This window comes from Stylophora pistillata, chromosome 8 (genome assembly GCF_964205215.1).
Source record: "Stylophora pistillata chromosome 8, jaStyPist1.2, whole genome shotgun sequence".
Lineage (NCBI taxonomy): Eukaryota > Metazoa > Cnidaria > Anthozoa > Scleractinia > Pocilloporidae > Stylophora > Stylophora pistillata.
The window spans coordinates 21563746-21579170 of NC_142526.1; the positions used below are offsets into that span (position 1 = coordinate 21563746).

Below are 15425 nucleotides of genomic sequence, written 5' to 3' on the forward strand. Positions count from 1 at the left end.
TTTCTTGTCATGATGGTTTTTTTTTTAAAACTAAAATACAAAAGCTTTTGTTCACAGGCACGAATTCATCCAACACTTTTGCCACTAGATGACACTGTGACCAAATTGTATCATACTAGTTTCAAGGTTTCAGAAAACGACAGTGTTTTGAAATTTTGTCATCAATACAACCAATTTATTACACGACTCGGGAAGTCAGAGGGCCAATAACTAAAATCAATCAAAGTGCTCTATTGCCGGTCAATATTGTCTCAGTATTAACCCTCTAACTCCTTACAATAGAAATATAATATCAAGCAGCCAAGCAATGAGAATAAAGAAAAATATCAATAAGAAGACTATAAATTGATTCAATACCAAATTCTCCAAACAGTGACATCAAAAGAATTGTAGGACAGACGGCGAGGAGAATTAATAATGAGATCTAGGGGTGAAAGAGTTAAGCAGCCGTCGCAATTTCTTTTTCAGGTGAATATTACCTTAGTACAGGTTTTCACGAATTAAATTGTTCATTGATATGGGTAACTTATTATGCTGGACGGTGTATGATTCTTAACGTGCACAAAACATTTGAAGAGCTTTTCTTCTCTAGTCTGTTAATGTGAGGCGGCGCGACACCTTTCCTCTCCGTTTTTATAAAGCAAGGATTGCATCTTTTCATATGTTGTTTCTCCTTTAATTTAAGTGAGTACTAATCAACTTCTTGCAGTCACCAGAACATAACTCTCCAAAGTGACCAGCATCTAATTTCCCCTTTACAATATCCCCCCTGAAACATTAAGGTTCGCAAGACGTGCCAAGATGGTAATAATGCAAGCAGGAACTGACTCAGCATAAGAAGAACGCTAATAATACGGCGCATAACGAATTGCTTTTTCAGATTTCATGTGCGCTAATTTTGGCCTCCCTTTTCTATCTTTGATGGGCCAGTGTTTGCCTAACGCCTCAAAACTTACATGGTGGTTTCCTGTGTGGTGCTTTGAGCAAGGGGGGATGGCTCTTTGACTAGATCCCTGTTGATTGTCTTGGGTGTTCGACTCTGATTCACTGCCAATTCTGTTGAAAAATTCACAGCGCAGGATACTTTGAAACTCTCTCCTAAACAACGGATTCATACCAGCATAAATGAAAGGATTAATGGTGTTGGACAAATTTATAAAGAAAGGGCACAACAACTGAACATTGCGTGGTATTTCTCCCACAAAGCGTGTCAAGATGGTGATGACCCAAGCGGGAACCCAGCATAACATGAACGCAAATACCACGAAGAATAAAGACTTGCTTATTTGGATTTCATGTGGACTGACATTCGCATTCTGCCTTTGACTTTGATAGGTCATTGCTAAACTAATACTGTGTCCCTGGATCTTTCTGGAAACTTTTCTGTAGCTGAAAATCGTCACCGCCAGGGGAAGGAGGAAAAACAAGCCAACGACCACAAAATAATGAACTATTTTGCTAGATAAACTCAGATGTTGATTCAAACACGAGGCATATTCAGGCACAAAGTGAAAGCCTTGCAGACCAGCCAAGCGAGGAACCAGGATGTAACAGGCAATTAAGCCCCACACAAAGGCCAGCACGAGGCGGGACCTTACTGGCGAAAAGAAACGTTTTTACTCAACATCTGATTTGCATATTCTCATGTATCTGTTAATCGCTGTCAAACCCATCGTCACAAGCAAAACGTACACAACAAATAGGCTGAAAAAGGCGTTTATCTGGCAAAATACTTTACCAAAGGGCCATCTTCCTGAAATGAGCACTCCCCCTGCAAACGGCATGGCGAAAATGGCGCTCAAAAGATCGCTGATAGCCAATGCGAGGATGTAATTACTAGGAGTAGTGCGGAGTCTTGTATTCCTGTACACGGCTGTGCACACCATGATGTTGCCTCCCAGAGACAGAATATTCAGAGCAATCAGAAAGCCGGACTCCACGGTGACGAAAGCTTCTTTTCGTGATTGAAGATCTGCCATTTGTTTGCAAGTGCTAAGTAAGTTGCCGACGCTCCTTTGACGAGTAAATTTTTTAAAGCGTATTTTCCCCCTCTGCCAGTTACGTACAGTCTTGTGAAGAAAACAACGTAGGGCAGCTTCGATCACCCAAAAACTGTTCAAAAATGTCAGTCATAAGTCGATGGGGCTGATAGAACTTTTGGTGTGCTAGCTTTCTCAAAACAAAAGACAACTTGCATGAATGGATTGGTAAAGAAGAAAAGAAAGCCTTGATGCTAACAATGCCCTGACTAATTCGAACAGCTGGGAGAGATTATGACTCATTGTAGTGACGGTACAACTTGGAAAAAGGGCTTTCACGGTCTAATGAAAGTAAGTGCGCGATTAGTGTAATTACAATGAAAAAAGGAATTGTTGCAAAAACGGAAAGCACCAATTAAGAAAGTTTGAAACGTTTCCGAGGATTCTTTTGTGTAACGGCGATAAATCTACTCTTTAACTTTTTCTACTGAATCACGCAGACTCAGAAGACATCAACGGATAATAATGGCACATGAAATTCCCATTAAAGAAAATTTGACTTTCAACGCTAAAACTCATAATTACGTTCTAACGCTACATATATCACACCCTATCTCTTAATGATAGCCATTCCCTTCATTGTTATTAATCATTCTCAGAATCTCTTCCATTTTAAACTTTCAAGAATTTGATTGATGAGATCAAGGTTTACGGACGGATCGAACGGATCGTCCAATGTATTCACAAGTCGTAAGATCCGTGCAGAGCGTCTAATGTACTCAAGTTGCGTTTTCAATGGATATCCCATTCAACTAATCTTTTTCACCAGCACAATCTATTCCTTTAGGTGACCGATGTCGAAAGCCATACTCAGGCCTTCGCGAAATGCTAAGGGTGTGCCTTCGAAAATTGGCCGGATGTCAATAAAGACATTCTTAGAAAAAAAAATTATTAGACTCCCTATACCATGGCTCGTAACGGATCGTCTAATGCACTTACAAGTCGTACGATACGTACGGATCGTATAATATTTTCAGGAGTCGTACGACCCGTACGGATCGTCTAATATGTTTCCGTGTAGTAAGGTTGTGTTGGCGATCTGCGAATCTCATTATAGCTTTGAACAGGACGGTTTAACGTTCCCTACGACCCTTACCGATCGTCTAATGCATTTACGAGTCATACAACAAGTATGGATCGTCTAATGTATTCACGTGGCCAACTCTGAGACCTTAAACTGCCTTAAGTCGCCTTACTAAAGTCGCCTTGAGTTGCATACAACCCATAATATTCTCCTGGCTATTCATTCACTAGCTCTGATTGCATAATTTAACAATAACTGTTGTGGTAATTCTTCTAAACATTTTAAAGGAAAATTCATTACCTGGCTATTTATTCACCAGCTCTGACTGCATAATTTAACAGTAACTGTTTTGGTAATTTTGTCTCATTATTTTGAGCTAATTGGTCTGAAATCTGGATGTTTTAGACTATGGTGGCTTATGACATACACAAGGAACCAAAATGACCATTGTGTTTATGGCAAGTGATTCTGTAAATATTTTTAAGGTTTAAGGTGAATAAATAGCCAGGTAATGAGTTTTCCTTTAAAATGTTTAGAAAGAATTACCACAACAGTTGTTGTTAAATTATGCAATCAGAGCTAGTGAATAAATAGCCAGGAGAATATCATGGGTTGTATGCAACTCAAGGCGACTTTAGTAAGGCGACTTAAGGTTTGTTTCCCAAAAATTGAAACTACAGTTCTACAGCAGGAAGTAGTGAGAAAAATTGTGTGAGTAGCGCTTATGCATGATTAACAGGTGACCTCGGCCTGATTACCATGAGAACTTCACATGATTACCGCGTCGCTGACGTGAAGGGCCTTAACCAATAAGATTTGTCTGCTGACGATAGTAATTCTCATGTCACAACAAACTACCTATTCAACAATGATTTATGCATTTACCAGAGTTTCACCTGCAAACATTCCGCTCAAAAACAATGCCAGAGATATCAAGTGTTCTCAGACGCTATAAAGCTTTTGATCTTTTTGGAAAGTGATAATCTTTTTTCCCGTAACTTGAATAACACTGATAAGGCAGTTTTTATTATTATCATTACTATTTTTGTCACTATCATATTATTATACTAGAAAATTTCTTTTCTGTATTTTCTCATAAACGTAGGTCTAGCTCTACCACTGCATAAACGTTCCGTTTAAGGGGACAATTTCGTAAACGAGGGCCATGGAGTTTCTTCAAGTCCTGTGCAATTAATTGTGTGCAAGAGAGTGCGTACCTCGTCTCACGGAAAAATCTTTAGATATTTGGCATACACAGTGTCTTTTGCTACCATGCCAATATTGGTAAATTAAGAGATTGCAAGTAGTCTGCCTTGGGAAATTGACGCTTTATCCTCTAGAAAGCGCTGTAAGGTGCTCAGGTAAAAAGGCCCCGTTTCTAAATGGCGATTGTTTCGATACACACTGCAAACTAGCTTAACACACTAACGAGCCAAAAATTTACCTTTTTACGAATGTAGTTTTTCTTTCTTTAGTGGATTAAAGCTATGGAGGAAAAATCGGTATCGTCCGAGCTCGAATGTAATTGCTGTTTTGGCAGTAAGTTGTTTAGACCCAGCGATATATTTTTGTTAGCTTTGTAGTCAACATTTGCTTTGAGGTTGGGAGTAAACTTTATGCAGTACAGTTAATAATGGACATTTCATCAAAGAACGATAACCCCCCCCCCCCCCAGTTATTGAGGATCGACCGGTAAAATTGATATTTACCTTACTTGACTTCCTGTTAAGCGTTGGAGTAAATTTTTGTTAGTTATGTACCCACGTTGGTTAGTAACAGTTATTGTAGTTTTAGATAGAGCGCATTTTAACCGGCCCAAAGCTACAGTCTTTACAACGGAAAAGCTGACGAAAAGAGTACATTGCAAGGAGCCACTGGTCACTAAAAGTGAGGAGAAGAAAAGTTTATGAGGAGAAGAGAAACGCTATCAAGTCTTGATTGTTTTTTTTTTATATCTGGCTCCAGTTGTTCAAAGGACGGATAACTCTTTCCAACGGATAAATCGCTATCCAGCGGATAAGTGTTAACAAAACGTACTGCGCTATCCACTGGATAGAGATTTATCCAGTGCATAGCGTTATCCATCCTTCGAACAACCGGGGCCTGATTGGTTGAGGCAGTGGCGAAAGCTTTTCAAACCAATCAGAATGCAATGAAGCAAAACTTGTGCAATAACTCCGACGCTCTCTTGAAAATTGTTCTTTCTTTGTAGATAGTCAGCCATGGCCATTCTAGTTTAAAGTGTTGAAGAGGAGATAATGGCGCAAGAGTCAGCAGTGAAATATTATTGCTTTATTCGAAGGTCTGGAACTCGCGGCTGAATTTTGAACTTCATCTTTCTTAGCAGTTAAGAGATAAGAACGGGAAGAAACTTTAAAACGTATGGCTGTTTCGGTTGGCGTATAAATCTGTCTTTCGGGTGATATTCGGCACTAAGACAGATACTTTTTACGCCCACACATGAACGAAATTCTGCAGCAGATGATGACAGATTGTGGTTTAGCTCACGATAATAATATACGAGACGAAAGCCGAATAAAAACTATAGGGGGTCTAATTTCAATAAATCAATCATCCGACAAACAACAGAAGAGATCGGCACAGGAAATGGTCGGAGAACTTTTGCGTATTCGAGGCTTCCTGAAAATTTCACTCAATTTCATCCTGCTCTAACTTTTTCCCTTACCGACAATTTGCCTCTCAGATATTATCAACCCAAAAAGAAATTAATATAGCAAATCTAAAAAGGGAAGAAAAGTGAGCCACAACATATTGTCTTAATTCGAAGATAGGATCTGTTCGTTGAATTCTCAATTTTCTGTCGCTAATTCCCCATATTTTTAACCACAACATCGATTATCTTTACTGAAATCGAAGACACCATCTGTTTAATCATTTATCAATTTCTGTTGCGAATTCTCTTTTCTCTCAATTTTTATATGCTTCATGTGAAATTTTTGAAGTAGCTAAAAAATTGGAATTGCCTTGTTGTCGATAATTCAACCCCTACAAAAATGATGATATCGGTCAGTATGTCACTGTGCTTGATTTACAGAAATTAACCACTCTTAACCTTGCGAACATTAAATGTTAATAAGGATGAACGCGGACTGTTTTCAGAATGATTATCATACATTGCGTCTCTAAGGAAGAATTAAAAGCGGCACCGTCGTGTTGCTAGTGCCTTCTGTGCCTGATATTACCTTACTTGGGTTTTTCTTCTTACTTGCGGCTGTGCTAACCCTCCTTGGACTGGCGGTCGAAAAAAAAGCGTCCGATTTTTTTTGCTTCGTGTAACTGACAAGTGAGTGGTAATGTCCTTAATTACTGAAAAAAGCATTGTCCGCCTATCATACACCCAGAAAAGGGCTTTGATTGATGTGACGATTGGGAAGCTATCACACAATTGACATTTGCAACTTTGATGGAAACAAACATCCTTCTTTGAGCGCGGGTCATTTTGCTCGTTTTAAACACAACTTTACCGCACTTCACACGTGTCGTATTTGACGGAGGGAAACACGTCAAATCAATCATATCTGTCCAGTGATATCAGAATAATCTAAACTTGTTAAGGAAGTCGCTAATGGATGCATGATAAGATGTCTAACTCTGATGTATTAATATTGTGTGGCTCATGTCGTCAATACGAGCAGATGAAATATTTAGCCTTCACCTTGAGATAGATACATGCTTTTTGATGACGTCGTTTTGTTTTGAAATGCCAAAATGAGTCTGTCTACTTGATACAACGCGATATTTATTGAATAGTTACTCGCTTCTGCTTTGTTGTTTCAATAAGATTGAAAAGAAGGACTGCAAAGTTATAATGATAGAACTAGAAATGTTTATTTTTGCTGTATTAGAGAAATGCGATTTTTGCTGCCTTAAGAGTAATTTCAGCCATAGTTATACTCCAAATCCTGTTCTGTGGATCCATGACATTAAAGTGAATTGAGATTATTCTCAGGAGGTAAATGCCGCAGGCTCAAAGTATATCGCGGAGAACGGGCTCTTACAATTGAATTAGCTTGATTAATAGACGTATCCTAATACAATCATGAAAAATTGAAATGACACAAGAGAAACTTTTATATCAAGTTCAATTCACGAAATGATTTCAAAATTAAGCCATTTTCATGGCTTATTGTTGTTTCTTGTCATGATGGTTTTTTTTTTAAACTAAAATACAAAAGCTTTTGTTCACAGGCACGAATTCATCCAACACTTTTGCCACTAGATGACACTGTGACCAAATTGTATCATACTAGTTTCAAGGCTTCAGAAAACGACAGTGTTTTGAAATTTTGTCATCAATACAACCAATTTATTACACGACTCGGGAAGTCAGAGGGCCAATAATTAAAATCAACCAGGAGAGTAAGAAGAAAGTCTCAAGCACTCTAAACAACAAACGTGTTTAGTTACAATGATAAGGTTGAGATCGGACGTCAGCATTATCAGGCGCCTCTGGCAGCCGCTTCAGTCCATATAACGATCTCACCTTCCCTCCCATCCCACCCCAGGGGAGGACATCCACCACACAGTGATCTCGTGCGTGGGAAATTAACGTCTCCTACCCCTAACCCTGCATGAGACGGGGCCTACGTTTTATTTGTCCTTATCCGAGAAGACTAGAATATCTATCCATTTCTTGATATTATAGAAAGGTAGCAAATTCTCCTCACTTATTTTAAGACCATGAGTATTTGTTAGGCCGGGGCAATCAATCAAAGTGCTCTATTGCCGGTCAATATTCTCTCGGTATTAACCCTCTAACTCCTTACAATAGCAATATAATATCAAGCAGCCGAGTGATGAGAATAAAGAAAAATATCAATAAGAAGACAATAAGTTGATTCAATACCAAATTCTCCAAAGAGTAACATCAAAAGAATTGTAGGACAGACGGCGAGGAGAATTAATAATGAGATCTAGGGGGTGAAAGAGTTAAGCAGCCGTCGCAATTTCTTTTTCAGGTGAATATTACCTTAGTACAGGTTTTCACGAATTAAATTGGTCACTGATATGGGTAACTTATTACGCTGGACTGTGTATGATTCTTAACCTGCATAAAACATCTGAAGAGCTTTTCTTCTCTAGTCTGTTAATGTGAGGCGGCGCGACACCTTTCCTCTCCGTTTTTATAAAGCAAGGATTGCATCTTTTCATGTCTTGCTTCTCCTTTAATTAAAGTGAGTACTAATCAACTTCTTGCAGTTCCCAGAACATAACTCTCCAAAGTGACTAGCATCTAATTTCCCCTTTACAATATCCCCCCTGAAACATTAAGGTTCGCAAGACGTGCCAAGATGGTAATGATCCAAGCAGGAACTGACCCAGCATAACAACAACGCTAATAATACGACGCATAACGCCTTCCTTTTTCAGATTTCATGTGCGCTAATTTTGGCCTCCCTTTTCTACCTTTAATGGGCCAGTGTTTGCTTAATGCCTCAAAACTTACATGGTGGTTTCCTGTGTGGTGCTTTGAGCAAGGGGGATGGCTCTTTGACTAGATCCCTGTTGATTATCTTGGGTGTTCGAGTCTGATTCACTGCCAATTCTGTTGAAAAATTCACAGCGCAGGATACTTTGAAACTCTCTCCTAAACAACGGATTCATACCAGCATAAATGAAAGGATTAATGGTGTTGGACAAATTTACAAAGAAAGGGCATAACAACTGAACATTGCGTGGTATTTCTCCCACAAAGCGTGTCAAGATAGTGATGACCCAAGCGGGAACCCAGCATAACATGAACGCAAATACCACGACGAATAAAGACTTGCTTATTCGGATTTCATGTGGGCTGACATTCGCATTCTGTCTTTGACTTTGATAGGTCATTGCTAAACTAATATTGTGTCCCTGGATCTTTCTGGAAACTTTTCTGTAGCTGAAAATCGTCACCGCCAGGGGAAGGAGGAAAAACAAGCCAACGACCACAAAATAATGAACTATTTTGCTAGATGTACTCAGATGTTGATTCAAACACGAGGCATATTCAGGCACAAAGTGAAAGCCTTGCAGACCAGCCAAGCGAGGAACCAGGATGTAACAGGCAATTAAGCCCCACACAAAGGCCAGCACGAGGCGGGACCTTACTGGCGAAAAGAAACGTTTATACTCAACATCTGATTTGCATATTCTCATGTATCTGTTAATCGCTGTCAAACCCATCGTCACAGGCGAAACGTACACAACAAATAGGCTGAAAAAGGCGTTTATCTGGCAAAATACTTTACCAAAGGGCCATCTTCCTGAAATGAGCACTCCCCCTGCAAACGGCATGGCGAAAATGGCGCTCAAAAGATCGCTGATAGCCAATGCGAGGATGTAATTACTAGTAGTAGTGCGGAGTCTTGTATTCCTGTACACGGCTGTGCACACCATGATGTTACCTCCCAGAGACAGAATATTCAGAGCAATAAGAAAGCCGGACTCCACGATGACGAAAGCTTCGTTTCGCGATTGAAGATCTGCCATTTCTTTGCGAGTGTTAAGTAAGTTGCCGACGTTCCTTCGACGAGTAAATTTTTTAAAGCGTATTTTCCCCCTCTGCCAGTTACGTACAATCTTGTGAAGAAAACAACGTAGGGCAGCTTCGATCACCCAAAAACTGTTCAAAAATATCAGTCATAAGTGGATGGGGCTGATAGAACTTTTGGTGTGCTAGCTTTCTCAAAACAAAATACAACTTGCATGAATGGATTGGTAAAGAAGAAAGAAAGCCTTGATGCTAACAATGCCCTAACTAATTCGAACAGCTGGGAGAGATTATGACTCATTGTAGAGACGGTACAACTTGTAAAAAGGGCTTTCGCGGTCTAATGACAGTAAGTGCGCGATTAGAGAAATTGATGCATAAACGGAAAGCACCAATTAAGAAAGTTTGAAACGTTTCCGAGGATTCTTTTGTGTAATGGCGATAAGTCTACTCTTTGACTTTTTCTGCTGAATCACGCAGACTCAGAAGACATCAACAGATAATAATGGTACATAAAATTCCCATTAAAGAAAATTTGACTTTTAACGCTAAAACTCATAATTACGTTCTAACGCTACATATATCATACGGTATCTATTAATGATAGCCATTCCCTTCGTTGTTATTAATCATTCTTAGAATCTCTTCCATTTTAAACTTTCAAGAATTTGATTGATGAGATCAAGGTTTACGGACGGATCGAACGGATCGTCCAATGTATTCACAAGTCGTAAGATCCGTGCAGAGCGTCTAATGTACTCAAGTAGCGTTTTCAATGGATATCCCATTCAATTAATCTTTTTCACCAGCACAAACTATTCCTTTAGGTGACCGATGTCGAAAGCCATACTCAAGCCTACGCGAAACGCTAAGGGTGTGCCTTCGAAAATTGGCCGGATGTCAATAAAGGCATTCTTGGAAAAAAAAATTATTAGACTCCTTATACCATGGCTCGTAACGGATCGTGTAATGCACTTACAAGTCGTACGATACGTACGGATCGTCTAATATATTCACGAGTCGTACGACCCGTACGGATCGTCTAATGTGTTTCCGTGCAGTAAGGCCGTGTTGGCGATCCGTGAATCTCATTAGAGCTTTGAGATAGACGGTTTAACGTTCCCTACGACACTTACGGATCGTCGAATGTATTCACGAGTCGTACAACACGTATGGATCGTCTAATGTATTCACGTGGCCTACTCTGGGACCTTAAACTGCCTTAAGTCGCCTTACTGAAGTCGCCTTGAGTCGCCTTAAGTTGCATACAACCCATAATCTCCTGGCTATTTATATTCTAGCTCTGATTGCATAATTTAACAACAACTGTTGTGGTAATTCTTTCTAAACGTTTTAAAGGAAAATTCATTACCTGGCTATTTATTCACTAGCTCTGACTGCATAATTTAACAATAACTGTTGTGGTAATTTTGTCTAATTATTTTTGGCTAATTGGTTTGAAATCTGGATGTTTTAAACTATGGTGACTTATGACATACGAAAGTAACCAAAATGACTATTGTGTTTATGGCAAGGGATTCTGTAAACATTTTTAAGGTTTATGGAGAGACTTGCCAACTTTGATGTTATGACTTTAGTGTAATAAAATCGCTTCAAGTCGCCTTAGGTCGCCTTAAATCGCCTAAATTTGCAATGCTTTTTCGCCAATTTTACTTAAGTCGCCTTAAGTCGCCTTAAGTCGCCTTAAGTCGCCTTAAATCACCCAAAGTCACTCAAAGTTACGGCGACTTAAGGCCCCAGAGTAGGCCTTTCACGAGTCGTAAAGTTTCCAGTTTATCCGTGAATCTGACTCGTAGTCTCTCCGATCGAGGGGATCACGCACAAAGTGCGCAATAACAAGAGTATTCTTAGTTGTTAAAGTACTCCTCGAAGAACACAAACAGCAAGAGTATTCCTCGTTCTTAAAGCACCGCGCGAAGTGCACAAAGAACAAGAGTACCCTATGTTCTATTGAAAAAAAAAGCAACACGCAAAGTGCACAAATAATAATAGTACTCTATGTTCTATTAAAAGATAAAAGCACCGCGCGAAGTGTACAAATAACAAGAGTATACTTTATGTTCTATTAAGGTGGCTCGTACCGGTTTTCATCTTTTTGATGGTTTGTAACTTTGAAAGAATACAACAGAAAGACTGACCAAGGCCAGTTGAACACCTTTACGGGGTTGAATTACATAATCATTGGTTATCCAAAAATAAGTGTCATTTCGTCACTAGCAGTTTCCATGGCAACGCTTTCATACGCTTATTAAAACGCATTTTTTAGCTTGTGGCTTAAATAATTCGAAAACTAACCCGGTGACCCACTGATTTTTTTCAGTGATTGCTTTTGGCACTTGAAAAGGAAAATGCACAAAGATTTTAAAAAAATTCTACGGAGTAGAATTTCAGAAAATCTACAAAAAGGGCAATTTTCACACATCGCAAATTTCCTTCCGTAGAATTTTCTAGTTGTTTCTCTGATGATTCCTTTCGACGTTGTTATCATATTGGAACAATAATTGTTTTCATGCAATAGCTTTCGTGAGTTTACCAATTTCCACGCGCGTTCTCGCGCATTTAAAAATCTGGATTCGATAAGATCGACATTTGTTTATGATCTGTTTTAGCTACCGCTGACAATTGTGTGTGCTCGCGCGAGCGCCTACGATCTGATGTTTACAGACGTTTACTGCTAAGAAAATCATTAAACAGCCGTCAAAGACAGCCTTCCGAGCTCATCTTAGAAATCCTACACATGACTTCTGGCTATATCATATTATTTTCCTTGAAGATTCAAAGTCTTCATCCACTTCAGGTAGATTATCTTTCACTTGAGCTCTTCATTTTTCGCCGTCGCAAGATTTCATATGGGTTGAATATTTTTTTTAAATGTGAAATGAAGCAACCTTTACTTCTCCAAAAATCGTCTTCGTTATCTTAGTTTCTATCTCCTGCATTCACAATAGCCGCTCAACACATCAAATACAAGCTCTTAGGTAAACTTCTCACAAAAGTAGAAAAAATTCCACGCGCCGCCATATTTGTTTTGAATTTTCATCTTTTGATGTCGCGCTTCTTTCGCACGTTTCTCTTGCGCACGTCACGCAAGAGTGACCTGTTCCCCGCACGAGGAAACTGGTACGAACCACCTTAAGGTGGAAAGAAAAAAAGAAAAAGAAAAAAAAATTTCGAATCACTTCTAGGGAACACGATGACTGGCTGCCAGGAAGCTCTTTGGACCACAACAGTTCTTCGTCTTCAGTGGCCAGTGCCTGTGATGTATGGAGAAGTTTGTCGAAGGAGTGAGCTTTCCCCTCGAGTACCTAGTGGATGTTTACAACCTCTCTGTCCTTGGCAATGGAAATATTGTCACTTGCATCCTTTAAGTGACGGTCCTCCTCTCTCTCTCTCTCTCCCCCTCCCCCTTCTCTCTCTCTCTCCCTCTCTCCCCCTCCCCCTTCTCTCTCTTTCCCTCTCTCCTATTCCCCCTTCCCTCTCCCCCTCTCTCCCTCCTCCCCCTTCTCTCTCTCCCTCTCTCCCCTTGCCCCATTCTCTCTCCCCCTCTCTCCCCCTCCCCCTTCTCTCTCTCTCTCTCCCCCTCCCCCTTCTCTCTCCCCTCTCTCTCCCCCTCCCCCTTCTCTCTCCCCTCTCTCTCCCCCTCCCCCTTCTCTCTCTTTCCCTCTCTCCTATTCCCCCTTCCCTCTCCCCCTCTCTCCCTCCTCCCCCTTCTCTCTCTCCCTCTCTCCCCTTCCCCCATTCTCTCTCCCCCTCTCTCCCCCTCCCCCTTCTCTCTCTCCCTCTCTCCCCCTCCCCCTTCTCTCTCCCCTCTCTCTCCCCCTCCCCCTTCTCTCTCCCCTCTCTCTCCCCCTCCCCCTTCTCTCTCTTCCTCTCCCCCTTCTCTCTCTCTCTCTCTCTCTCCCTCTCTCTCTCACCACTTTTTATACTGAATCTGTGTAGCTATTTAAGTATGTTTGCTCCTGACACCTAAACCTCACATGATGCTCCGTTCACTACGATTGGATTCCTCTGATAATGAATACGTACTTTACTGTTCATGATCGCGTCCAGAGCTCACCTGGCGTCTGGTAATTTTTATAGTGGGTTGCTTTGGGGTACTTTGAGTAAGGGGGATAGCTCTTTGACTCGATCCCTTTTGGTTTCCCACACCGTTCAATCCCGATCCACTACGAATTTTGTTGAAAAAGTCACAGCGCAGGAGACTTTTAAACTCTCTCCTAAACAACGGATTCATACCAGCGTAAATGAAAGGATTAATGGTGTTGGACAAATTTTAAAAAAAAGGGCACAACAACTGAACATTGCGTGGTATTTCTCCCACAAAGCGTGTCAAGATGGTGATGACCCAAGTGGGAACCCAGCATAACATGAACGCGAATACTACGACGAATAATGACTTGCTCATTCGGATTTCATGTGCGCTGACGTCGACATCCCGTCGTTGACTTTGATGGGTCATCGCTAAACTGATGTTGTGTTCCTGGATCTTTCTAGAAACTTTTCTGTAACTGAAAATCGTCACTGCCAGGGGAAAAAGGAAAAACAACGAAACAACAATAAAAAATTGAACTATTTTGCTAGATGTACTCAGATTTTGGTTCAAGCAAGAGGCATATCCAGGCACAAAGCGAAAGCCTTGTAGACTAGCCAAGTGAAGAACCAAGAGGTAACAGGCAATTAAGCCCCACGCAAAGGCTAGCACGAGGAAGGATTTTCTTGGGGAGAAGAACCTTTTGTACTCTACATCTAACTTGCATATTTTCATGTATCTGTTAATCGCTGTCAAACCCATCGTCACAGGCGAAACGTACACAACAAATAGGCTGAAAAAGGCGTTTATCTGGCAAAACACTTTACCAAAGGGCCATCTCCCTGAGATGAGCACTCCTGCTGCAAACGGCATGATAAAAATTGCGCTCAAAAGATCGCTGATAGCCAGTGCGATGATGTAAATATTAGTGGTAGTTCGAAGTCTTGTATTCCTGTACACGGCTGTACACACCATAATGTTGCCTCCTAGAGATAGAATATTCAGTGCAATCATAAATCCAGACTCCACGATGGTCAAAGCTACACTGCGTGATGGCAGATCGGCCATTTTGTTTGGATTGTTATCACGTTGTTGCTGCGACTTATACTTTTCTTCTATTATTTCAGTTGATGAGACGAATGTTTATCATATGCTGATCCGTAATGGGCTTGTGTGAAATGAAAGAATGTTGCTTTGGTTTCCACAAATGTTGAGGAAATCTCCGAAAAATTAGTTTCCTAAAACAAGAGGTGTTGATTGCAGTTGTAAATAAAAAAATAAGGCCTAATATTGACAATACTTCCTTTAAGCTTCTCGAACTGCTGGAAGAGCGTTGGACTCACCAGTGATGTTTAAAATGACTAACTTCCTGCCAAGCGAAAGAGTTCGTTTTTGTTATTTACATGTGTCACGTTCTTAATCAAATTAATTTTCACATATGGAGTAAAACCAAACAGAACCAATGAATTTATCAGCAGTTGTAAACAATTTTGATCTTCTCATGTTTGGTGAATAAGTTTATTAAGGATCATCTAATTTAGAACTGGAGAAAATACTTGGTGAGAATTATTCAATTTAATTGATCTTCACATTTGGGCTACTGAAAATTAAACTAAACAGAACTAATGAATTCATTGACAAGGGCAAACAGTTTTGATCTTCTCAATTTTTGGTGATAAAGTTTATCAAACATCATCTCACGAAGAAATGGAGAAAATACCAGCTGAGATTTACTTAATTTTGTTCTCTTCTTAGCGCTCAAAAAATTTACTTAGTTGCTATAATTTTTTTCTTTTCTGAGCCGTTTAATTACATGAAAAC

The 15425-nt window shown here is 40.1% G+C and overlaps 2 protein-coding genes and 1 pseudogene across 2 annotated transcripts; all 3 read right to left on the reverse strand.

Moving 5' to 3' along the window:
* Positions 1-945: 945 nt before the first annotated feature.
* On the reverse strand, positions 946-2279 carry LOC148725458 (dopamine receptor D5-like; annotated as a pseudogene).
* Positions 2280-5900: 3621 nt separating this feature from the next.
* On the reverse strand, positions 5901-9880 carry LOC148725459 (histamine H2 receptor-like). The gene has a single exon (XM_088729831.1). The coding sequence runs from the start codon at positions 9550-9552 to the stop codon at positions 8527-8529; it is 1026 nt and encodes a 341-aa protein (XP_088585957.1). The 5' UTR covers positions 9553-9880; the 3' UTR covers positions 5901-8526.
* A 3578-nt stretch (positions 9881-13458) lies between these two features.
* Positions 13459-15019, reverse strand: LOC111344209 (beta-1 adrenergic receptor-like). Its single transcript, XM_022951420.2, has one exon. It carries the CDS (start codon positions 14670-14672, stop codon positions 13848-13850), a length of 825 nt encoding a protein of 274 aa, XP_022807155.2. The 5' UTR covers positions 14673-15019; the 3' UTR covers positions 13459-13847.
* Between the last annotated feature and the right edge of the window lie 406 nt (positions 15020-15425).

Bases quoted from the DNA above. Each gene is read 5' to 3' on its own strand.
- LOC148725459 (XM_088729831.1), bottom strand. From the start codon at position 9,552: ATGGCAGATCTTCAATCGCGAAACGAAGCTTTCGTCATCGTGGAGTCC.
- LOC111344209 (XM_022951420.2), bottom strand. From the start codon at position 14,672: ATGGCCGATCTGCCATCACGCAGTGTAGCTTTGACCATCGTGGAGTCT.